Below are 26893 nucleotides of genomic sequence, written 5' to 3' on the forward strand. Positions count from 1 at the left end.
ATCTCAAGGTGTCATTAAAATAAAGATTAAATTACAAATTAAATTTGTTTTTTTACGCGGGGGAAAATATTTTCCATTTAAGAGACATACAAAACATAATAGTATATTAAGTTGGGTATAGTGAATTCCCAATAATTATCAGCTATTATTGTATGATTATTATTTTCTCCAGTAGAACTAGTCCCCTAATTTTGTTTTCAAAGATACATTAGGGCCCAAGAGCAAGGGTAAGGGGTAAGCAGATGATTGTGATATAACAGCTAATGATTATTTAGTTTTTATTATTTTATGATCACTGTATGAAGCACTACAGTCTTCCCAGTAGTTGAATATGGTTGTGAGAGCTGGACTTCAAAAAAGAGAAAGCCAAGAAGACATACAGATGGCTAACAAACACATGAAAAGATGCTCCACATCACTCATTATTAGAGAAATGCAAATCAAGACCACAATGAGGTACCACTTCACACCAGTCAGAATGGCTGTGATCCAAAAATCTGCAAGCAATAAATGCTGGAGAGGGTGTGGAGAAAAGGGGACCCTCCTACACTGTTGGTGGGAATGCAAACTAGTACAGCCACTATGGAGAACAGTGTGGAGATTCCTTAAAAAATTGCAAATAGAACTGCCTTATGACCCAGCAATCCCACTTCTGGGCATACACACTGAGGAAACCAGAATTGAAAGAGACACGTGTACCCCAATGTTCATCGCAGCACTGTTTATAATAGCCAGGACATGGAAACAACCTAGATGTCCATCAGCAGATGAATGGATAAGAAAGCTGTGGTACATATACACAATGGAGTATTACTCAGCCGTTAAAAAGAATACATTTGAATCAGTTCTGATGAGATGGATGAAACTGGAGCCAATTATACAGAGTGAAGTAAGCCAGAAAGAAAAACATCAATACAGTATACTAACACATATATACAGAATTTAGAAAGATGGCAATGATGACCCTGTATGCAAGACAGCAAAAAAGACACAGATGTGTATAGTGGACTTTTGGACTCAGAGGGAGAGGGAGAGGGTGGGATGATTTAGGAGAATGGCATTTAAACATGTATACTATCATGTAAGAATCAAATCGCCAGTCTATGTCTGACACAGGATACAGCATGCTTGGGGCTGGTGCATGGGGATGACCCAGAGAGATGTTATGGGGAGGGAGGTGGGAGGGAGGTTCATGTTTGGGAACGCATGTACACCCGTGGTGGATTCATGTCAATGTATGGCAAAACCAATACAGTACTGTAAAGTAAAATAAAGTAAAAATAAAAGTTAAAAAAAATTAAAAAAGAGAATGCCAAAGAATTGATGTCTTTGAATGGTGGTGCTGGAGAAAATTCCTGAGAGCCCCTTGGTTAGCAAGGAAATCAAACCAATAGATCTTAAGGGAAATCAAGCCTGAATACTCATCAGAATGACTGATCTGAAGTTATAGCTCCAGTATTTTGGTCATCTGATGCAAACAGCCGACTCACTGGAAAAGTCCCTGATACAGGGAAAGATTGAGGGCAGAGGGAAAAGAGGGCAGCAGAGCATGAGATGGCTGGATGGCATCACTGATGTAATGGTTACAAACTTGGGCAAACTTTGGGAGATGGTGAAGGATAGGGAAGCTTGGCATGTTTCGGTCCATGGGGTCGCTAAGAGTTGGACTCAACTGCGTGCCTGAATAGCAAGAACATGAAACACTTTACAGAGATTATCTCATTTTTAACTTTGCTCCAAATTTACACAAGAAGGAACTCACATTTCAGGAACTTTTACAGCTACTCAATGGTAGTGATGGGGGAAACAAAACACATCCAGATGCCCACAGAAACTCATGACCTCTGGGTATATGAGCTCAATTGCCACAAAGGAAAGGAGGATTGATTTTGAGTTGTTTAGAAAACAAACAAATAAAAATATCTAAAATATGAGGAAACGAACTTAGGCAGAAGAGTATTTTATATATATAGTGAGTGGGAAGTAGAACCCTCTCCTAAACACACTCCAACCTTTTTCTTGGGTCCTGCCATAAGTTAAAAAAAATTAGCAAAAATGGTATTCTAAGCTAATGATAACTGTAATAAAATTCAAAAGTTGCTTATAATTGTTTAAACAAAAGCTTTCCTTGAAATCAAATTAAAATGTGTTCATGTATAAAAAGGCTTTCAAATAATGATAAACAAGAACCATCTTGAAACAAACCCTGAAATGCAGCAGGAGAGTATGTCACCATTAAAAAAATGCAAGCTTCAAAATGCCCAGAGTTCCAAATTCACACAACAATCACACAAAAATGGATATGGATCTCATGTCTATTTTTGAATACATCATTTGTCTTCATTAACAACTAACTAATACATCTATCATGCACTCATACTGATATCTGTGTAGGAGTCAAAATTTTACCAATTTTGAAAAAGTAAAAGTTATCTCAACAATGATATCATAATTAAGCATACAAAGCCACCATTCGTGTATGTAAATCTACTTCCTTCTTGCTCAAAACATTTCTTCTCCCCTCTCTACCTTCTCAACTTTTAAGCTATGTGTGATGGTGTGTATGTGTTTGTGTGCGTGTGTTCTGCAGAAGACAAAATTCATTAATGAGATGATTCTATTCAGGCTTTTGCAATAAGGACAGCATTCTTTAATGAGAGACAACTCAGAAAAAAAGACAGGAAGAAGACCTGAGATTATAGAGACAAGTAGACAGTGGAGTCTCATTGAGATTTTGTTTACACAAAGTAGTAGGCAAGACTGTATAATATAATGACTATAGGTACAAACATTGACAGCAAGCTTAAAAGCAAAGCAAAGGAATTATAAAAATCAGAATGGAGTCCTTTTAAGGAAGAGGTAGGAAAGGGGATCTGTGAATGATAAACAGGTCATTTCTAAGATGCAGGCAATTTTCATTTCTTATTCTGCATGATGTTTTCTCTTTGTAATTAATCTTTAAATTCTGTTTATGTTTTTATTGTTGTTACTGTTTAGTTTCTAAGTTGCGTCAGACTCTTTTGCAGTCACATGGACTGTAGCCCACCAGGCTCCTCTGCCCATGGGACTTCCCAGGCAAGAATACTGGAGTTGGTTTGCCATTTCCTGCTGCAGGGAATCTTCCTGACCCAGGGGCTGAAACCACATCTCCTGCATTGGCAGAGAGATTCTTTACTGCTGAGCTACCGAGAAAGCCCAAATATGTTTTTATAAATCCTCTATGAATTCACAAGTAACAAAAGTTAATTTCATTTTAAAACTATAGTTTGTCAGTTGCTCTTCCACCACGTATTGAAACAGTCCATCATTTACTCAGTGATCTGTAATGCTACTTTTGTACTATATCAAGTATATATATAACTGAAAGGAAATGCTAAATTCAATTTGAAAATTTGATAGTAGATTAATATCTGACACACATGTAGAACTTCCTCAAATCAATAGACATTTGATTGTTAGCTCTTTAGGAAAATGACAAAAGACATAATCATTTCCAGAAGAGGAAAATAAGTGTCCTCAAATAACATGTATATGAATGTATTTAAAATCTTATAAACCCCAATATTCACTTTTTTAAGTCAATTGTTTATAGAAGTTTTAGGGTCACAGAAAAACTGAACAGAGAGTATAGAGATTTCTCACATAGCTCCTTCCTTAATATTTATAGCCGTGTGCATTATCAACATCCCCCACCAGAAGAGGACATTTATTATAACTGATGAATCTATATTGACACATCATAATAACCAAAGTCCATAGTTCTCATTGTCATTCACTCGGTATTATACATTCTCTAGGTTTGGACAAATTTATAATGATATGTACCCATCATTATAACATCACACAGAGTATTTTCACTGCCCTGAAAATTCACTGTGCTCCTCCTATTTATCCTTCCACCACCACCCCTCACTGACACTAACTCCAGACAAATCATGATCTTTTTTAGTATCTCAATAGTTTTGCTTTTCCAGAATATCATACGTTTGGAATCATATACCTATGCATATAAGTTTCCTCTATCTCTTTTCATGTCTTGAGAGCTCATTTCTTTTCAGGGAGAAATACTATTGAAATGTCTGGATATACTAGTTTATTTATCTGTTCACCTACTAAAGAACATCTTGTTTTCTTCCATGTTTTGGCAATTATTAATAAAGTTGTTATACATATCCACACCTAGGTTTTTGTGTGAACACAAGTTTTGCACTCCTTTGTGTAAATACCAAGGAGCATGATTGCTTTAGTTTTGTAAGACACCTCCAAACTGTGTTCCACAATAAGACACCATTTTGCATTCCTAATAGCAATGAATGAGAAAAGAGTTCCTATTGCTCCTCTTAGGAGAAGGCAATGGCACCCCACTCCAGCACTCTTGCCTGGAAAATCCCATGGATGGAGGAGACTGGTAGGCTGCAGTCCATGGGGTCGCTGAGAGTTGGACACGACTCAGTGACTTCACTTTCACTTTTCACTTTCATGCATTGGAGAAGGAAATGGCAACCCACTCCAGTGTTCTTGCCTGGAGAATCCCAGGGATGGGGAAGCCTGGTGGGCCGCCGTCTATGGGCTCGCACAGAGTCGGACACGACTGAAGCAACAGCAGCAGCAGCAGCAGCAGCAGCAGCAGCAGCAGCAGCAGCAGCAGCAGCATTGCTCCTCTTCCTTACCAGTACTTGGTGTCAGTGTCCTAGGTTTTGGCCATTCTGATAAGTGTGAGTGGTATCTTACTGTTGCTTTAATTTGCATTCTCTGATGACAAATGATATGGAATATTTTTTATATGGTTATTTGGCATCAGTATGTCTTCTATAATATTTATTCTTGATAAAACTCTATGATGACTAGAAAAGGACTTATTTAATCTGATATAATGTAATGATGTATCTATTGAATCACACAGCAAATATAAAGCCAATGGTAAATGTTAAAGTCAATTCATAAAATTATCAGCAGAACAAAGATGTTTGCTCTATTGGGTTAGAAGCCTTGTAGGGCTTCTCAAATTCCTTTGAGCCTCTTCTTCCCTCTTGATTAACACCCCTCCATTTTCAGACTTAGACAAAATACATAATACAGATACAAACAATAGCATAGGACATGGGATCTGACTTCCAAAGTAGCCACTAGATAACATAAACCAGACGTTCCATCAAGAGTGGGACTTGCTGGAGAAAAGTAAGGAGCAGGAGAGGGCTAGATAAATTCTCCTCCCCTCTCTTCTGGAGAAGATTCTAGCATGTAGTCCCTCCTTCTCTGGAATAGCCCCACATGCCACACCTAATGATCAATCCACTATGTTTCCTTGTGGCTCATTGTAACACATTGCATTTATTGTATTTTGTTGTTTTTGCAACTTACCTTGCTTCACTTCCTTTTATTTGTCACTGTTACAATTGTAGGCTTGCTTGTACAGTAAGTTTCCCATAAATGAATGAGTTCTATTTTGACAGCACATTTGTAAGTTCAATTTGTAAGTCCAACAGAGTTAGCCTAGGTACTCAACTATCACAGTTGGCTATATAGTACTGTAATGTAGTAGGTTTAAAATACTTTTCACCCAAATAGTACATAAAAACAAATACAAAAATAAACATTTTAAATCTTACAGTACAGTACCTTGAAAAGTACAGTAGTACAGTACAGTATCTGGCATACAGGGCTGGCATCGAGTCAACAAACAAGAGAGTTACTGACTAGAGGAGGAGGGAGAGGTGGTGGGAGATAGTGGAGCCAAAAGATCACTAGCAGTAGGAGACAGAGAACAAGCTGCGAATTCACTCACACCTTACCTGATTGGACATGTAAGGGCACATTCCCATGTTTGAAAGTTTGTAAGTTGAAGGTTCATTTGTAGGGGACTTATTGTACCTTGCAAAAATAGTACTGAAACTGAGCAGGACCCGTTGGGCTTCCTGGGCATGGGAGGCTTTCTGTTCAGCCTCCATGATCTTCCTTGAGTTTTAAAGGACAGGGAAGGAAGGGGATGCAGAGGCAAGGGAGGAGCAGCCAAGAAACAATAGCACAATCTTGGGGTGGAGTCCTGGTTCCCCCTCAGGTAATACACAGAGCAATATCTTTGAGCTCTTCCACAGAACCAAAACCTCCCACCAAAGGGAAGAAGTTAACTAGTTGTCACCTTGTCTATTTAACTTATACGCAGAAACGATCATGTGAAATGCTGGGCTGGATGAATCACAGGCTGGGATCAAGATTACTGGGAGAAATATTAATATCAACAAACTCAAGTATGCAAATGATACCCCTCTAATAGCAGAAAGAGAAGAGAAACTAAACAGCCTCTAGGTGAGGGTGAAAAGTTGGCTTGAAGTTCAACATTTAGAAAACTAAGATCATGGCATTCAGTCCCATCACCTCATGGCAAAAAGAAGGGGGAAAAGTGAAAGCAGTGACAGATTTTATTTTCGTTGGGCCCCAAAGTCACCTCAGATCATGACTGCCATGAAATTAAAAGATGCTTGCTCCTTGGTAGGAAAACTGCTTTGCAGACAAAGGTCCATGTAGTCAAAGCTAAGGCTTTTCCAGTAGTCATTTGATAGTCCCTGGAACTGCAAGGAGATCCTAAAGGAAACCAGTCAATCCTAAAGGAAATAAACCTTGAATATTCATTGGAAGGACTGATGTTGAAGATGAAGCTCCAATACTTTGGCCGTCTGATGCGAAGAGCTGATTCATTGGAAAAGACCCTGATGCTGGGAAAGACTGAAGGCAAAAGGAGCAGGGGGTGGCAGAGGATGAGATGGTTAGACAGCATCACTGACTCAATGGACAGGAATTTGAAACACTAAACTCCAGGAGATAGTGGAGGTCAAAGGAACCTGGCATGCTGTAGTCCATGGGGTTGCAAAGTGTCAGACATGACTTAAGGACTGAACAACAGCAGCCACACTGCATGATGAAGCCCTCTTCATCCCAGGAGACAGTCACAGTTTGCTCACCTGACACCAGGTGATCTAGATTGAAGGAATGAGGGCCCTGCACACACCCTGATCCTTATCAGTAACCCCACTCCTTTACTATAAAATTCCTCACAAACTTCTCTGGGTGGGGACATATTGTTTTGCAGGCCTTAGCCAGCAGTGGTCCCCTTTGCCTGGCAAAACAATGAAGTTACTGTTTTCTACTTCACCCAAAACTCTTTCTGAGGTTTAATTTGGTGTCAGGGGACAGAGCCTGGATTCAGCTTCAGCTGAAAGCACATTGCTTGGAGCAAGAACTTCTTTCTACCCAAGTTTAAAGGCAGGAATACATTCTAGAATCATGAACCTCATTTTGATCATTTATACCAACTCTGAGTTGATCAATTTCTATATTGATAACCAGTGTAATACATTTTTGTTTTTAATACCCAAGAGAATCTTCTTCTTGATAATACGTCTATCAGGAGATGAAATCCTGTGGCTTACTCCAATTCTCAGGAATTATGTCATAATATCTATTGACAAACCTTTCTTGCACTGAGATTGCTAAACCTCATTGGTCTTGGAATCCTCATAGTCTTTCTCCACCAGCCTATAATGATGCCTAGAACTTTCTTGAAATTGTATCAGTTCTACTGGCTTCTTATCAAGTGTTACTTGTCTCCATATTCTCTACCCTCTAAAAGTTTTACTCTCTGGAACTGGGACCTCATTCTAGTGACTATTTGTACATTTCACTACATCTTGGTCAGCCATATCCCACTATAGATACTCAGTATACTACACAGTTTCACTTAGTAACTATTTGATAGTTACTAACAGAAGACCATCTACCTTTTAAAAAGATGCTTCATATTTTCATGAACAATGCATTCATTTTTTGTTGGTAAGAATGAGCCTCATTATATTATTCAGACTGTATTTTGTTATAAGACCCCTCAAGAACATTATTGTAATCAGTTAGTAAGCTCAACCAGGTCTTCTAAAAGCAAATTTTAATTCATTCTTATTATAGGGTAAAATTTGTCAGTATTGCAATTCTTATTTTCTGCTCAAGATTCAAAACATAATGCTTAATTTTATAAACATTATAAATATTTAGGTGAATGATTTATACGTAAAATTTTTTGTTCCAGAAGAAGTGATTTTTTCTTTCTTCCTTTTAGTTGATTGGTATGTTATTAGATTGGATAGAATATGATACTACTGAATTTGCTAGAGTATTGACTTACTGACAATTTCCAATGTATGTGTGTATGTTGTCATATATATTCACATACAGAGAGAGAGAGAGAGAGAAAGAGAGAGAATGAGAGAATATTTCCAAATCAGAATTTAGCATGATAACTTATTGTAATTGTGTGTGAACTGGTTGCCTTGGTAAGGTTAAGGTTAAGTCCAAAGTGAAAGACAATGTCTAGGCTAGCATTCTTTATGATCTTATGATTGGAGTCTATATGTTTTATGACTTTAATTTATACAGTTCATTATTACATTTTAATATACCGTTTAAAATGCGTGATGATAAATAAAAATTATTTTTCTAACTTGATCATAATTTTTCATGGTTCATCAAACCTATAAAAATATATACCAATATGCTCCTGTAAGTTATAAGTTGGAAATAGTAATTTTTTTACCTTTTACATTTCTTTAAATAATTAATTTTTAATATTCCACACAAATAATTGTTTACATAATTACAGTTATATCTAAGTGCTTCAAACAATATAGTAACAGGAAGTAAAAGGTTAAAATATGGCAAAATTGTACAAGCTGCAATAGTTATTTCACAGAATTTTAGGTGCTTTCAGTAGAAAATCAGAATTAACTTACCAGGGAATACTGAGTATGAAGGCTATTAGACATTTTCACACTTGGATTCAAGTATTTCATCATTATTGAGCTTACACAGAAAAAAAATAGGTGTAATGTATACTTTAAATATGAATTTTTAAAATAACATAAAAAATATTTTGAGATTCTGCAATTAGAAGTAAGTATATTAATATTTTAGATTTCACTTCATGGTCAGGATAATTATATTAATAAGCATAGCTAATATGCAGTGAACTCCTTTAAAGTTCTAATCATTTATTAATAAATGATGACAATAAGCAACACTTATTCTGAGCATACTATGTAACAATAACTGTGTTAAATGCATATTCTCATAACTGTCACGATAATCTTCAGTTATGGTTGGGATTGTTTTCAAGTTTAGACAACTTAATAAGCCTCTGAAAGCTTCAATAACCTGCTCAAGGTGAAAGAGTATGTAGAGGACAGAACCAGAATCCAAATAAAAGTCTAGGTATTTCAAATGCTTTACTTTTTCAATAGCTTCACCAAACTAATTTTTGACATCTTCTTGATTTTAACAATCATTCCTATATCAGCTAGAGTTTGCTTAGGATATACTAAGTGTAATATGGAATAAGAAATGTATTTTAGGAATTAAACTTTGCAGAATAATGAGAACAGCTGGGAAAATAATTCTGAAGGGGATAGCAGGGTGATCAGACAAATGTCACCAACCAGGAACCATAATGAAGTCTACTGGATGCTACCGCCTCTCTCCTTGCAAGGGCCCTGAAATTATTCCAAGCCAGAAAGACAGGCAATAGGGAGGGAGAAATCTAAATGCAAAGTGAAGAGAAATATGGATAAACTTGATCCCATAGGCAAATGAAATTCATGAGGGCAAATGGAACTCCACAAGAACAATCTGGAATCCAAGTCTGTCTGTGTATCAAATTCCAACAGTGTTACTAAACACAAGTCTGTGCCCTTCAGCACAACTGCACACATGCCTGGCCTGGGTCTTGAAGAAAGTAAAGGGGGAAATCTAGCAGGGGCTATTAACTGAAGTGAGGACGTTGCCATCCATCAGTGAGGTGAGTCAGCATATCAAACACAACATTCATGAACTACAGAGGAGCCCGTGACTCTGCATCAACTTCAAGAGTATAATTGTTGTTGCTTTCCTTTTGCCTTCATGCAAATTTTGCAATGAAGGCAAATATCATTGCAAATATCATGCAAATTTCTTTGTGATCAAGCATCCTAGGAAGAAGAGAAACATATTTTCAGCTTTTGTAGAGTAAGATAACATAGTAAAAAGCCATTGCTTTGCACACAGTAATTTAGATCTAAATTTTGAAAGTAGGCAATGGAATTAAAAACCTTATAATATTTATGAAATCTGCATATATAAAGTAGGGTTAAGTTACATAGTATTTTTTTTCAAGGTACATACACCAGATTTTAAAATATCACAAAATTTCCACTTAGTAGGAAGACTATAAGTGTACTTCCAAATAAAATATAATTAGTTTCTGCCTATAATCTTAACTTTAGTCACATTTCTAGATTGCCTAGAAAACAAGAAATCTCAAGAGACCTAAAAATAGAAGCAAACAAACAGCAGTAAGTTGATATTGAAGCAGAAACCTGTGAATGGTTAGAGCATTCAAAGTGGAGGGGATATATTTTCCAGACTCACACCATAATATATAATCTTTACAGAACCTATATGTGTAGCAAAGTCAGAAAGCTTAGCCTGAGAACTCCACAGTCTTGATCCCTCATGACAAAAGAAATTGGTTCCAGTACGATAGTGTCCCAGGGAACAGGAAAAATCCACTACAAATCCTTTCTGGTGGAAAAAATACCAAACGTAGACCTTGGTATACTAGAGAATAACTTAAGCAAGATATACCTAAAAATAACAAATAATGTTAAAAGAAAACAAGCCAATATGAAATAAGAATGAAAGTAAAAGCAACAAATAATAAATTTAGATCCTCTATGATCTCAGATACTGAAATTATTAATTATAAAATTAAAGCAATAATGTATAAGAAGAAGGAAGAAAGACATATGGAATAAAGAAAAGGAGTAGTGAAAATGTTGCTATTTTAAGAAAAAGCTATAGCTTTTTAATGTATTTGGAATATAGAAAAGGGAATATAGTAGTTTTTGATGTTAGCAATACTAGACTTTTTGAGTTAATGAATTTTCTCTTTTGTTATAGATCATTGAACTTTGTTATAAATCACTGTGTCCTTGCTATGTAAAAATGTAACTTTATCACTATCTTAAGACTAAATAGATCCTAAGGGGAACATTGGTGAAGGGTTTTCATTTGTTGGGCTGATGTTTGCTGCTAAATCTCCATATTCCCTGACCTTATAATGAATATAACTAGCATGTAAGAAAAATAAGTATTAACCTTTAAGATTAATCATATTAACCTTAGGTTGAATAAATTCCTTTCTTAGTTGTAACCCACTACACCCTCACCCTATAGGAATGCAACTTTATCTGGTACCTTCAGAGGGTGGCGCCTGGTTTAAGAAAAAACACCCTTGGAAAAAATAAGTTTTCTGGTTAACTGACCGTTATCAGAAAGAGAGGGTCGTAAAATATAAGCAGGCTTCATAGCCAGAAGATGATGTAAAACCCCTAAGACTTTTTTTTATACATTTATGTGAAGCACCTGATTTTGATAAAGGTCAGGACTGCTGATCCCTACTTGACTTTAAAATTTCCATTTGTCTCTATCTGTAACAAAAGGTATATAAGCAAAAAATAAAGAAATCAGATCAGTTTCTGAAAAGACTGATTCCCCTGTGTCGTTTCTTTCTTACTCCCCGTTTTTCTGGCTGAATTCCCATCTGGAGCATGGGTGCTCGCCACATCTACTTACTTGCCCTGGCTTCTAAGATCCATGAGAGAGGGAGCCCAAGGTGGGGCACCCTCTGATATTCAAACGGGCGCCGGTGGCCAAACGTAGATGGTGCAAATTCCTTGTCTTGGAGTTTTATTAGTATCCCACGTAAACCAAGTTATTCAGCATCTTTTTCTCCACCAATATTTCCTGCTGCACTATCTGTTTCTAATCTCTCTATATATCTGTAATTAAATAAGTTTTTTCCTAGGATGCTGATTCCATCTCCCCTTCGAATTACCCTGGATCCACTGGGGCTGGACCCCGGCACTACACATTGCATTCCAGGAAGGTTCAGTGGAGGATGGCATACAGGTATCCTATGGCATCTCAATGCCACAGGAGCTAACTGCTGGCTCTCAATTTTATCTTTGCTTCAAGAGACTGAGAACACTTTCCAAGCTGGAGTCAGTAGAAGTAGCCTAGGGTTAGCCTGGCCAGACTGTGTACAGTTTTGACCCTCTTGTGTTATAATTCCAAGCTTAGAAACCTGCCTCGGTAGAAAGCTTTTGCTTTTATTTGTTTTTTTTTTTTCAATATTGCATTGGGCACTCTTACCCTCTGGTTATTGTAAATGGAAAAATTTCAGTCATATTTCCTTAGATATAATTTTTTCCTTCCAATCATTTGCTTCTGCAATTTTTTTCTGCCTAATTACATTGCAACATGACCAGAGGCTCAGTACCCCTATTGTCTGGGTCACATGCCAGTTGGTTTCTTCAGTCCTCTAAACAGAGCAACCAGGTGTTTAGTTTTTTTTAGATTATATATATATATATAAAATATAATATATATAATCTAAAAAATACATATATATATTCCTATATAATAGACATATATATATATATATCTCCACAAAAATATAAAAATCCGAATATTTTCTAAGCACTATAAAAGTTGATTAAGGTAAAAATCTTCCCTAACACATACATACACACACACACATACACACACAAACACACACACACACAACAGGATCAAATGTTTAAAATAGACTTCTAACAAACATTTCAGGGAAAATTATTACAGTATTATAAGTCTCTTCTAAAATAGAAAAGAGGGAACAGTATATACTAACTCAATTTATGAGGCAAGAATATCTTTGAAATGAACACAAAATAATAGTATAATATCAAACTTATTCAAGCTGAGTGTTTAAAAAATTGCACAACCAAATTAGATTTATCCCATGAACAAATGGGTGGTTTATTATGTAAAAATATATTAATGCAAACCACGTCATTTAGATATTACTACAGAAAAACTTAAAGTCATCTAAACAGATGCACAAAGACATGAAAAATATTCAACTTTCAGATTTGAAAGACTGAAGAGAGAAAAAAGAAAAGAAATAAAAGAAGCTAATTTTAGCCAAAATTGAAAATTTCAAATTTTTTTTTTATCCTATGGAAGAATATCTGTCACAAATACACAAGGAATATCATCCTTAAAAGTAGGAAGTTAGAGGCAATTTTTTAAAGTTCAAGATTAATGTAAAAATATTGTTCACTGTTGCTGCTGCTGCTGCTAAGTCGCTTCAGTCGTGTCCGACTCTGTGTGACCCCATGGACAGCAGCCCACCAAGTTCCTCTGTCCACGGAATTCTCTAGGCAAGAGTACTGGAGTGGGTGCCATTTCCTTCTCCATTCACTCTTACTATTTATATTCAAATCATATAGAATCATCATATGATTTAAATCATGTAGAAGCAACAGTAAGAATAAGAAATGTATTAAAATATAAATATTTGAAAGCAAATGGCAAAATTATTAATATTAGCAGATATTTTGATGTCTATGCAAAATATGCAAGAGAATCAACAGAAAGACTATTAAAGAGTTAGTAAAAGAGCACTCTTAAAATGTAATAAGTAAGATAACCTTTTCAATACCAACAGAAAAAACATAAGGCATCTATTAGAGCAAATCTAACAGAAGATGTGTAAAACAATAATGGAGAAAATTATAAAGTATATATTGAAAAACATTAAAGGAGACCTAATAAATTAGAGGTACAATTTGGAAAGACAAAGACTCATTTTCATAGAGATGTCAATTCTCAGATTACTCAAGAAAGTTACCATAAATCCAATAAAAACCTTATTAGGTATTGTTGAGTGTGATAATTTGACAAGCTGTTTATTAAATTTATCTGGAAGGGGAAAGTTCCAAGAATAGTCCTGACATAATGAAAATAATGAGCTGCAAAAGCTTGCTTTCAAAGGGAAAATATTTTAAAGTTATCATAATTAGCTAGTCATATGGGGAAGAAATGGCTCTCTTGGTAAACTATACAAAACAACAAATTTCCACAGGTTAAAGATTAAATCTGAGTAGTAAAATTTAATCTTTATAAATAAATCAGAGTACTAGATTTCAATATCAGGATAGATATAATTTCTTAAACAATACAGGAAAAAATGCTAGCAACTAAAAAAAATTGATAAATTCTACTACACTATAACTAAGAATATATGTATTGCAATCTATTATTTATTAGTTATCTGTTATTACATAACAGTTCAGCACAAATTTGGGGTCTTAAAATATAAACATTTGTGTTATCTGTTGCTGTGAGTCAGGCATCTGAGCATAGCTTATCCTTAGTCTTCTGTAAAGTTGCAAAGTGTTGGCTAAGGCTGAGTTTTCACCTGGAGGCTGGACTTGGGAAGGGTCAACCTAGAGATTCATTCAGTTTGTTGACAGCTTACTTACTGGTAGCTCTAGGACTCCTAGCAGTTTGCTTCTTCAAAACCAGTAAGGAGAACCAGACTGCAGAAATTTTAGTAGGAAAATAGACATTTTCCTACCATAGTCTTATATGTAGTATCGTAGTTCTGGGAGTGACATTCCATCACTTTGGTTATACTTTGTTAGTTAGAAATATTAATAAGTCACAGGTCCTACCCACACTCAAGGGGAAGAGATTATACATGGGCATGAAATATCTGGAGGTAGGAATCTAGAGAGTCACATAAAAGTCTGTCTGCCACAGGTTTGTACATTTTGAATTACAATAACTAAATAGATACCTTTGACTTGAAACTCCAAAATATAAATTAAAAAATTGCTAACACCATTTAATCTCTTGTGTGTACCTTCCATAGACCATGTCTATTACTCCCATGCCACACTATGTCCCTCCCAACCAACCATTAGCGTGAATTTTTGTCCTTAGCATCCTTTAAGAAAACTAGATTTATCTTATTTTATACTTTTTTCCTCTAGTTTTCCTTGTTAGCTTAAAAAAGTGCATTACATTATTTACAGTCTTTTATTTTTTTTTACTTAACACCTTATTTCTTATGTAAGTCTCATAGAGATTTATTTATGCTGTATCTGTAGTTCATATATTTTCACTTGTATATATCTCCCATTGTGAGTATACTCCAGTGATTATATTCATGGATTTATCTTAGGAATTAGGAGTTAGTTTTGGGTTTTCTTCACTTTTTGTTATGATGAACAGTGATATAAAAGCTCTTGCATACATCTTCTGATTCATTATTGGGTTTTTCTAGTATAGATATCTAAAAGTGGTATTTCTTTCTCTTAGGGCACAAGCCTCTTCAAATTTATTATGTAATTTTAAAATTGTTTTCTGAAGTTAGAGGGTTGATAGACCTCAAGTTCATTAATTCATTCAATAAGTAGTGGTGGCACTTGTCACAAATATGTCATTAGATGTAGTTAAGAATCAATTTTCTATAACCTCAAATTTGCTTTTTAAATAAACTAGGTTTGGACTTTGTACATACTATTATATTTTGATGATTTTCTATTATTTATAATGTCTTGAAAAACATATAAAATGTGGAAATGGCATTTTAATCAATAATCCAGCTTTGCTTCAAGAACATGACTTGTAACCACAGAGCAAGTAGTTCATAAATTGAAGCAGTCCATTGTACATAAATCAAATCCTTACCAACTAGACAGAAAATAAAATTTAACAGACATTGTTTATGGGTAATTTGAATAGAGCCACATGAACATGGGCTTCAATGATAGAAATTTAAAGCATGCTCACACTTAAGGTGCTCAGATATGATAGAAAAGTAGAGGGGCCACAGGTAAATGGAAGTTGTTTAGAAACAATACGGAAATTTCTTTTTGTTGAATGAGGTTTTATTTTAGTCTGGTGAAATTTCAGTGCCTTCTAAATTTTAGTAATTCAGGCATTTACTGGCATGGTGTGCAGAATTTTTTCATCCAAATGGTTTGACAGGAGAAATATTGAAGTGAACATGAAATTTTATTTTCCTGGAAAAACTACCAGCTGTGTTCCAGTGAAACCATATTGCTTTTACATTAGCATGTTTCCTTAATAATATCTAACCCTCATCTGTAACTTTTCAATCACTTTCAATTCCTATTCAAACCTCCCATCTGTTACTCTAAAGCAGCCTAGACTAATAGTTTCAGTTTCTTACAGCAGGAAAGAAGAGATTTCCTGCTCTTATTCCCCTAGCTGACCCTCCTTCATTCCTTGATTATGTATTACTGACAACAGAATGTGAGCATAGACAATATTCACTGTGTTAAATGAAGACTTCAAGGCACAGAAAACTAGTTCTTTTTCAGTACTGCTGGTGATCTTTACAGCACTGCCTCCTGGTTCTTTATGGATCTGATGTCCAAATGCTCACTCTTATGAGGTCTTTTTGTAGGTTCTTTAGAAGAGACTGGAGTTCCTCTCCCTATTAAATCCCCTCAAGAGAAATCTGGTTAAAGCATGGCTCATTCCATGCCTTTAGCTGCCCCCACAGAAGAGGTCTCCGAGGGCATTGAATCAGCCGTGTTACATAAAGAACCAGAATGGCCCCACATCATGGGATATTTAAGTCTTATCCTTACTATGCCAGAAGTTGAGGACTGCCCCCGAACACACTATCTCAGTTCCACCATCTCTTTCCTGTCTTCACCCCCAGTACCGTCTTCTTGTTTGTGATGGTGGTGGTGGTGGTGGTGGTGATGGTGGTCAGTGACTCACAGCATTCAGGTAAAAGAAAATCATCACTGGGAATTCCCTGGTTGTCCAGTGGTTCGGACTCTGCTTTCGCTGATGAGGAGATAGGTTCAATCCCTGTTTGGAGAACTGACTGCAAGTCATGTGGTGTTGCCAAAAAAAAAAGTCACCATTTCCTAACAATTCAACGTCCCTTTCCCTACTCCATTCAGCCAGAGAGGGGAAAGGATTCTTGTTCCTTTAAGAACTCTGCATTTGTGCAAAAGGCACCATCCTCCTTCACAATCTCTAATATTTCTCTTCATCAGTGACCAGTCATTTTAGGACAACAGGGAGTTTAATGAATAGGACATTTGAAGAGTTTAATAATATTATTCTAAAAATACAATAGTTGCTACCGAATATAGACCTATTATTTAAGTATTTGAAGCATACAAATACCAATAACTCTCAGGTGACATTTTAACATATAATTAAACTCTGATAACTAGCTGATTGGGTAATTATTACATAACAACATAAAAGTTGTCAAGACATGTATGAGCAGAACACAAAATTTATATTTCTAGAATTTATATTATTTAAATGTTCAGTATTAACATATATACAAAATTTGTATTTCTAGATGTTATATTAAAAATTCTTCATCTTGATGATCAGTCATTTTACCTATAACTATTTGAGATCCACACCAGTAAAAGATAACCAGAGCTGCTACGAAACATGTGGAAGCATATTTCTACATGATTTGTTTTAAAGTTAAAATTTCCAGAAGTAGATAATTTTTAGTATGATATTAAGACAGCTTCTGGGTGAATAAACTGAAACAAAACAGGACCAAAAAATCTCCTTCTCCAATATATAATGAAGTGAATGATATAGAAAAAGAAATACATCTAAAATCCACCAAGGAAAGGGTCATGTCATAAATTTAGGAGTGAAGACATAAAATGAAGACAGTATTCTCATGTGTTCTTCTAGCACTATTTTTTTACTTAAAAATTTAACTTCAATAAAATGTATATATTAAGAAAAAAATCTAGCTAAATAGCTTTAATATAATTAGTATAATTATATATTTTGAGGTGTGGGGAGAAATAATAGATTATATAATAATGATTTATGAAATTACCTCATCAAACTCTTAGAAGCATTCCTAAAGAAACATGAAATTGTAAAATGTCTCACAAATGTCCTAATATGGAGAGTAATGTACTGTGCATATAAGTTGTTACATAAGGGAAAACTAGGGAAATCCATGGACAGGTGTAGCTCCAAACAACACCAAAGATCCTCAGTATTTGGACATACCATTTTCTAGGGTTCCTCACTGAATAGGAACAAGGTCAGGATAAGAAAGACACCATAGATAGATGAGCAGACTGCACACTTGAAAGACAGGAGTGAGCTGTGATGTAAGAATATTTAAGGGGATTTCAGAAGAGGTATCTGTCATCCATCAAAGGCTGTAACTATTAATCGTTCAATTTCTCTCCTATCCTTATCCCTCTCATCCTGAGGGTATGGAAAAGAAGATAGATAGCAATACCCAGTCCTCAAACAATGCCACCCAAAGAGAAGGCTAAATGAACCAAAAACTGCAAAAACTTTGTGAAAGGGTGACTAGAGATGTTCCACCATTTAATCTTTCAGAATTAATATAAGGTCTGGGTAGAACAGTATATATGTCACACATATGTAGTATGAAAATAATGTCAGGACATCTATATAATCAGTCTCTTGAGAAAAAGGAGAGGAGAAGTAAAGAAAGAAGTAATAAATATTGAATGAAAAAGATAGGTAAGGTAAATAGAATAACTAGTTTGGAAGGAAAACATAGATAATGAAACAAATCTCCATAGTGAATAATAATCATATGTAGAGGATAACTGGTAAAGCATAACATTTTTCAAAAAAAGTTCCAAAAAGAGATGACAAAATAGAAAAATATGAAAATGGAAATTTATAAAACTAAATATAACAACAAAAACTCGAACCAGAATATTGAATCCAAGTCAAACTAGAACTCGAAATTATACAACCAGAGGGAATTATGGTTGCAAAACAGAATATTAAGGTTATATATCATGAAAAAAGTAACACTACAAGCAACAACAATTAAGAGAGAGGCAGGAACAAATGTAAAAACAATAACTTCAGATTCAACTGTTCTAAGTTAACATTGATTCATATGTACTTATGTGCAAGCCACAATCCTATTCATTTTCTCAATGAATTATCTCATGTAGTCCTAAAAACAACCTATAATTATTGAATTATTATTAATGGTGCAATATACTTTTGGCTTTACTAATTTTTACATTATTTACTTAAAAAAAGAATATGTAGATATTCTTGGGAAAACAATGAAGTCATTACTCTAAAATAAAAAAGCGTATGTTATTAATATAAAGGCAGGAGATGATGGGGACTAAATGATCTCTCATCTCAATCCGTAGGTCAGTAGTTGACACGCTTTAGGAGACAGAAAGCCCAACTTGAATTGTGTCAGGGCAGGCAGTACAAAGCTGCTAAAGTAGAAATAAAATGCCTGCCAATACTACTGATAACCAATTCATGTAAGAGCTGGTGTATATTTTCATAAAAATTAAGGATTCTAGGTGGGGTTTGCTTAATATAATTCCCTATTTTGAGAGAAGGAAAGAAATGGTGGATTATATAATAATTATTGGTGAAATATGCTTTTCAAAACTAAATTGGAATGATACATGGTCTATTTCCTAAGAGATTCAGCCAGTATTTTCCATAAAATCTGAAGAACTCCAACAACTAAATCAGACAGTTTTGCAAGGCAATATTTGCTTGAATTTAGTCAACTATACTTGGATTTTTATTTTAAATAAGCAGAGAGTTCTGTTTCATTGCAGTAGTGGATGAAATTCTGAATACATATGTTCCAAAATTAAAATTTCCATTTTGAATAGAAATTGAGAAATAATGAAGAGCTCTACAATATAAAATTAAATTTCAGTTCAAGTGTCTTATCAATTTTTAATAACTAGAAAATAGGAAAATGCTGATAAAACAAAATTATGGCTTGCAGAACATAAGTTAGCATGCTGTTTGTTAGGAAACACAAGTGAAAATGTTCTATCAAAGTTAAAGGAAATAAAATTTATATATAATAGCTTGTAATAGGAAACTGAAGGGAAAAGTCAATTAATAAATCTTGATGACACCTTCCTACTAGATGTTTAATGTACTAATTTTTCATCTTTAATTCACCTTTCATTCACCTGTCTATATGCAATAACAGTCATAGTTACCAACCTCTTAGAGCAAAGACATTCATGGGCTTATGCGTCCTGTATTTAGTGAGTATAGAGCTCCACATATGAAGGTTAAAATGTTTAGAAAGTTTGAGACCAAAGATAAGGATAAATAATGAAGATAGAGAATATTTTCAAAGCTGCATCATATTTGTATTAACATGTGACCAAGGAAGTGCTTTCTTTGGCACTGTGATTTTTCTGAAGTTGAGGGATTTTTTTTTTTTTTTAAGATTATGTGGTAAAAAATTAACAGGACTGGACAGGAGTCAGAAGATCTGGCTCTTTCATTGCAAGTTGCACAGTACTTAATCTCCTAGAAAATTTCAGGAGATTTAAAGTATTAATATCAAGTAAAACATGTCAAGTGCTACTTAAGCTGAAAGGTCCTTTCTATATATTCATGTAATTTAGTACCTGCTATTCTTTTTGTTGAGCTTCCCTGGTGGCTCAGCAGTAAAGAACCTGCCTGCCAATACAGGAGATGCAGGAGAGGCAGGTTTGATTCCTGGGTAGAGAAGATCCCCTGGAAAAGGAAACGGCAACCCACTCCAGTATTCTTCCTTGGAAAATCCCACAGACAGAGGAGTCCAATGGGCTACAGTCCATGGGGTCACAAAGAGTCAGACAGGACTGAAGCAACTAAACCACTGCCATCCTTCTTGTTTAGGTATAATAATAACTATAGCTTAAAACAGCAACTTACCTTAAAAATACACAAGTAGGTAATATAGTAAGAGCAGAAAAGATGTATCAAGGCACACACACAATTTTAAGATTGACATAGGAATTTTAACTAAATGAAAATAATTTTAAAAGGATGTCTTTAGATACTGCTTATTTAGTATTCCTTTTGTTCCTTAAATACAATGACTTCGAAAATGAGTAGTTATAAAAAACTGAGGGCACTGTTTGCAGGATTGAAATTTAGAAAACTAAATAACATTAAGAACCAGAATTTTAAAATGTAGTAGAGACCCAGAACCTTTAGCTTAAGTAATTTCTAAAATAAAACATAACAACAACTAAAAACCCCACTTGTATGCACAACATAACTCTAATGTAGGGCAAGCACCGACAGCTTGCAAATTATCTCTGGGATCTTTTAAATCTGCACAGATACCTGATTTAGTGTCATTTTCTTTTCTGTTCATTCTACTGGGACTCAGGTCAAGCAATATGAACTTGGATGTCATCCTATGACCTTTCTGTGATGAAGAAAAGATTGGATTGTCCTCTCTTGAGTGTGAGATAATGAAAGGCTTGTCTGGGGAAATCTTTTGCAGTGATCCCCAGTTGTCTCAAGGCTGATAGTTGGAGTTGATAGGTAGTTCTAAAAGACAATGTGCAGAAATGTATAAGGAAAACCTAAGCAACAAGTTTAAGAATAGATTTTTTAGTTTCAAAGAGATCATAGTTGAAACACGACTAATGTCTACCATGGTTTTCATTCCTATTATTTTCTATAACAGTAATTCTTTTCTGTAAACCTCAGATTCTTCTCTACTTTTTTATTCAAGGTAATAACTGTGTAATTTATGACTTCTCTAAAAACAAAACTTCTTACATATTTCCCTTGGCTCCCTAGGTTAACAGCGTGAATTAGAACTGCAATAGCTTTCCCTATGAATGGCATTCAAATCATTCACTTGAAAGTAAATTATCATTTGTTATTAAAATTCTTTCTGATAATTTTAATAGAAAAATTATTTCTCTAGTAGTCTAGTTTTAAAAATTGGATATTTTTAAAATATTAAAAAATTAACAATTACTTTTTTGCCAGTAAATACAATTTATTGGTGAGCAAAATTTAGACCAGCATGGCCAAATTTGGCAGTGTTGTCAAAGACCTCAGGAGTGCAGAGCTCGCCACTTGTCCAAAGGTCCACGGTTGGGGACATATTTGACTCCGCAACCATCGGGAATGAGGCGCTTCTTAGCCACTTTGTCTTCAAATTCATCAGCATTAAACTTGGTAAAGCCCCACTTCTTGGAGATATGAATCTTCTGGCGCCCAGGGAACTTGAACTTGGCCCTGCGTAAAGCTTCAATCACGTGTTCCTTGTTCTGAAGCTTGGTGCGGATAGACATGATGACTTGACCAATGCGGACTCGGGCCACCGTACCCTGGGGCTTTCCGAAGGCACCTCGCATACCTGTCTGAAGCCTGTCAGCCCCAGCACAGGACAACATCTTGTTGATGCGGATGACATGGAATGGATGGAGTCGCACTCGGATGTGAAAGCCATCTTTGCCACAACTTTTCACCATGTACTTGTTGGCACAAATTCGGGCGGCCTCTAGCGCTTCAGAAGAGAGCTGCTCATATTCATCAGACACCATGTGGCCACAGAGTGGGAACTCATCCACTTTGGCCTTCTTCCGACCCAGGTCAAAGATGCGGATCTTGGCATCGGGGACACCTCGGCAGAAGCGAGACTTGGGGTAAGGCTTATTCTTGCAGTACCGGTAACAACGGGCAGGGCGGCGGCCCATAACAACACGAAGAATCTCAGCAGTGCGTAGTAGTGAAGGAGGCGCTCGCGCTCACGCCTGCGCATGCGCTGTATGTACATTGCCCCTCTTTAGGTGCGGGAACCATAGAGGACTTGAAGACTCTCTTTCACAACATCCCCACCATAGACGCAGGTATACTCTACGCATGCGTATAGGAGATTTGAAAAATGAGCAGGACGGAGAGGCTACTGAATATATTGGCATGCGGGCATCCTGGTGAAGCAGTGGATTTTCCAGCAGCGGCCCTGTAAGGCTGTTTCCTTCCTCCTGTTTATCTTGAGCCTAGAATGTTTGCCGTAAGGTTTGTCATAGGTATAAAAGATGTACTTTCCCAGAATTTGAATGAGGAAGGGCTCTCTATCTAGTAAACACACTTTGTGTCTGGTTTGTTCAAATAAGGCCAGAGCTCACATCTCCTATTGCCGATTGTAGATCAATTGCTATTTGTCAGAGTATGTGCTCACCTTCATGGATAAAGTGGTTTCTTGGTATGAGCTCCCTGGTGAGGCTCAGGAAGAGATGAAAGTAGAGGGGAGAAAGAGATAGAATTTATCTGTTGTGCATGTTGCTTGATAATTGCTTTAGAAACATGAGTTTGGTTTTATTTATTTGGCCACGTGGAATGATTTTACTGTCAAAATGTCATCCATAGTATTGGAATACCAACTAAACTTTTTAACTTTAAGGCTGTTTGCGTTTTCAAATGTTGCTGCTTCTGGGAACTATATAAAAAGTAACTGTTGGGAATTCCTCCGTGGTCCAGTTGTCAGGACTTGGCACTTTCACTGTCCGGTCTGTGTTCTGTTGCTGGTTAGAGAGCTGATTCCACAAGCCAGGAGGCAAGGCCACAGAAAAAAAAAAAAAGAGTAACTATTTATGCTTTATTAATGTTTTACACCTTACTGAGAATGAGCTTCACAGTTTGTTTTCATCTGTTATTTGATTTTATAAAAATATTATGATCAGAGTGTGGGAAAGAGGGAAATGAAGGGGAGAAATTTACAATTAGTCAATCAGTTGAGTTCAGTTGCTCAGTCGTGTCTGACTCTTTGTGATCCTGTGGACTGCAGCACAACAGGCCTCCCTGTCTATCACCAAGTCCTGGAGTTTACTCAAACTCATGTCCATTGAGTCTGTGACGCCATCCAACTATCTTACCCTCTGTCGTCCCCTTCTTCTCCTGCCTTCAATCTTTCCAGCATCAGGGTCTTTTCCAATGAGTCAGCACTTTGCATTAGGTGGCCAAAGTATAGGAGTTTCAGCTTTAGCATCAGTCCTTCCAAAGAACTCCCAGGACCGATCTCCTTTAGAATGGACTGGTTGGATCTCCTTGCAGTCCAAGGGACTCTCAAGAGTCTTCCCCAAGACCATAGTTCAAAAGCATAAATTCTTCAGACCTTAGATTTTTTTATAGTCCCAACTCTCACATCCATACATGACCACTGGAAAAACAATAGCTTTGACTAGATGGATCTTTGTTAGCAAAGTAATGTCTCTGCTTTTTAATATGCTGTCTAGGTTGGTCATAACTTTTCTTCCAAGAAGCAAGCGTCTTTTAATTTCATGGCTGCAGTCACTATCCGCAGTTATTTTGCAGCCCAAAAAACTGTTTCCCTATCTATTTGCCATTAAGTGATGGGGCTGGATGCCATGATCTTTGTTTTCTGAATGTTGAGCTTTAAGCCAACTTTTTCACTCTCCTCTTTCACTTTCAACAAGAGGCTTTTTAGTTCTTCACTTTCTGCCATAAGAGTGGTGTCATCTGCATATCTGAGGTTACTGATATTTCTCCCAGCAGTCTTGATTCCAGCTTGTGCTTCATCCAGTCCAGCATTTCTTATGATGTACTCTGCACATAAGTTAAATAAGCAGGGTGACAATATACAGCCTTGACGTACTCCTTTTCCTATTTGGAACCAGTCTGTTCTATGTCCAGTTCTAACTGTTGCTTCCTGACTTGCATACAGATTTGTCAAGACCCAGGTCAGGTGGCCTGATATTCCCATCTCTTTAAGAATTTTCCACAGTTTGTTGTGATCCACATAGTCAAAGGCTTTGGCATAGTCAATAAAGCAGAAGTGGATGTTTTTCTGGAACTCTCTTGCTTTTTCGATGATCCAGCAGATATTGACAATTTGATCTCTGGTTCCTCTGCCTTTTCTAAATCCAGCTTGAACATCTGGAAGTTCATGGTTCACATATTGCTGAAGCCTAGCTTGGAGAATTTTGAGCATTACTTTACTAGCGTGTGAGATGAGTGCAATTGTGCGGTAGTTTGAGCATTCTTTGGCATTGCCTTTCTTTGGGATTGGAATGAAAACTAACCTTTTTGAGTCCTGTGGCCCCTGCTGAGTTTTCCAAATTTGCTGGCATATTGAGTGCAGCACTTGCACAGCATCATCTTTGAGGATTTGAAAGAGCTCAACTGGAATTCCATCACCTCTACTAGCTTTGCTCATAGTGATGTTTCCTAATGCCCGGGTGACATCACATTCCAGGATATCTGGCTCTAGGATGGTGATCACACCATCCTGTTTATCTGGGTCGTGAATCTCTATTGGGATTTTTCTGGGTGTTTTGATTCCTTTTTGCTCTTTCACAAATCCATGACATCATGGGAAAAAAATCCTTCCAGTGTGAATATATTCTGCTAGTGCTTTAGTAGGGAAACATAAGTTGTGACAAAACTCCTGCTGTTAAAGTGAGGTTTTGTAAAATACCCATGTTAGAGTAGAAATGTTAAAACTCCTAGTATAGTGAACTTCCCCACATTATGTAGAAGCTTGCTTAATTCCCATTCCTTCCATCTTTTCTGCCTTTTTATTTTGGTCTTCTATTTACTCTATAAACTACTATCTGTGGAAATATAACAGCAAGTAACATTGCACTGCCCTCATTGGGTTTACAAGTCTACAGGATACATTATATGTTATTCAGATAATATGTCATCATATTACAAAGTACAAATTATGGCAAAAAGGAAAGGCAAGGCGAGGTCTGAAAGCCTGGGATGAAACCCTAGTCTTAACTTAGGATTGGGCAGGAAAAATGAAACAGGCTTCACATAGTGATAGGGGCACATGGAGTCTGGTTTTGCAGAGACAGTAAAGCGGGAAGAACATGGACCATTCAAGGAAGGAGTTAGAATAAGGCCCATGTGACTATGAATGAGGGGGTGAGTGGTATAATGTGAGTCCAGTGGGAGTAGCGGGGGCCGGGGGGTGGCTTTCATGTCAAAAGGGCCATTTGAACAAGTTAGTGATCCTGCTCTTCTGTTTGAGAACAGAGTAGCTTTACATAGGTTTTATCACTCGATATATATGATATAGTCATTAGAGTGGGAGCTTCCCAGGTGGCTCAGTGGGAAAGGGTCAGCTAGCCAGTGCAGGAGTCGAAGGAGATGCAGGCTCCATCCCTGGGTTGGGAAGATCCCCTTGAGAAGGAAATGGCAACCCACTCCATTATCATTGCCTGAAAAATCCGATAGACCAAGGAGCCTAACGGGTTACAGTCCATGGGGTTGCAAAGACATGGACATGAGTGAGCAGCAGAGCACACACACACGATAGACTGTAAGGGGCAAAAAAAAAAAAAAAAAAAAAAAAATGGATGCAGGGAAGTCAGGAAGGAAGGCTTTTCAACACTGAAGAAAATAAGTGAATGTAACTTGAATATGTTTGTAATATCTTTCACCTTAAAAACATACTTGTATCTTTTTTTACTACTACATGCCCAGAATATATCATAGTTCTGGAAGAGATGAATATGTGAGGTCAAAGGAAGATACCCAGCTGCAGTTCATGTGCTATCACACACTCACCATCACCTGTCTAGGTCATGCTTTGTGGTTTCAAAACCCTAGAAATCTCTGACCAGCAGATCTGTGGCTATCTGGACGTGCTTGCATAACCCTCTTTCCATAATCCAAAAGATGACTAATCACTGTTTGCCTGGAACTGTACCAGTTTTGAAGTCCTGCATCCCCCCAAACCCCTCAATCCAAGGCAAAATGAGGGAGTTGATCACCCTACCACATTTAAGCATGGGCCCCCTTACAGTTGTAGGCTGGAGTCAGAGGGTGGGAAGTGAAGGGGAGAGCCAGACTGGGGTTTTCTGTTTAGACTCGTTTCATCTTAGTCCTACAGTCATTAGAGGGGAGCCTGTGGAAAATGTCTGAGCTACACCATTCTACTTAAATGTTAAAAACATTCCCCTCAATCAATTCCAAAGTCTGAGTGTTCCTCTGTCTCCCAACTCCTGGTACCCAAAATGTGCTTCATGCTAAGCAAATCTTGCAACAAAGTTTAAAACTTATCTGCTTTGAAATGACCTGAAATATGGTCAAGAAGAAATACATGGGAAATAGTTTAGATCTCATTTATAAAATTTTTTACTTTGGTAATTGCCATAAAAGTTTAGCGAAGGGAGACACTAGTGGCATATAA

At 36.5% G+C, this 26893-nt stretch overlaps 1 protein-coding gene across 2 annotated transcripts; it reads right to left on the bottom strand.

The window, feature by feature from the left end:
- Positions 1 to 21782: 21782 nt before the first annotated feature.
- On the bottom strand, positions 21783 to 22427 carry RPL10L (ribosomal protein L10 like). Of its 2 annotated transcripts, XM_069597486.1 has the most exons (2): positions 22319 to 22427; positions 21783 to 22237 (listed from the first exon to the last, which is right to left on the bottom strand). In XM_069597486.1, exons 1-2 carry the CDS (start codon positions 22425 to 22427, stop codon positions 21783 to 21785), a joined length of 564 nt encoding a protein of 187 aa, XP_069453587.1. The 2 variants fall into 2 exon arrangements, with proteins under 2 accessions (XP_069453587.1, XP_069453586.1); XM_069597485.1 differs by having other exon boundaries at positions 21783 to 22427.
- Between the last annotated feature and the right edge of the window lie 4466 nt (positions 22428 to 26893).

The sequence above is a fragment of the Ovis canadensis genome, chromosome 7 (genome assembly GCF_042477335.2).
Source record: "Ovis canadensis isolate MfBH-ARS-UI-01 breed Bighorn chromosome 7, ARS-UI_OviCan_v2, whole genome shotgun sequence".
NCBI lineage: Eukaryota > Metazoa > Chordata > Mammalia > Artiodactyla > Bovidae > Ovis > Ovis canadensis.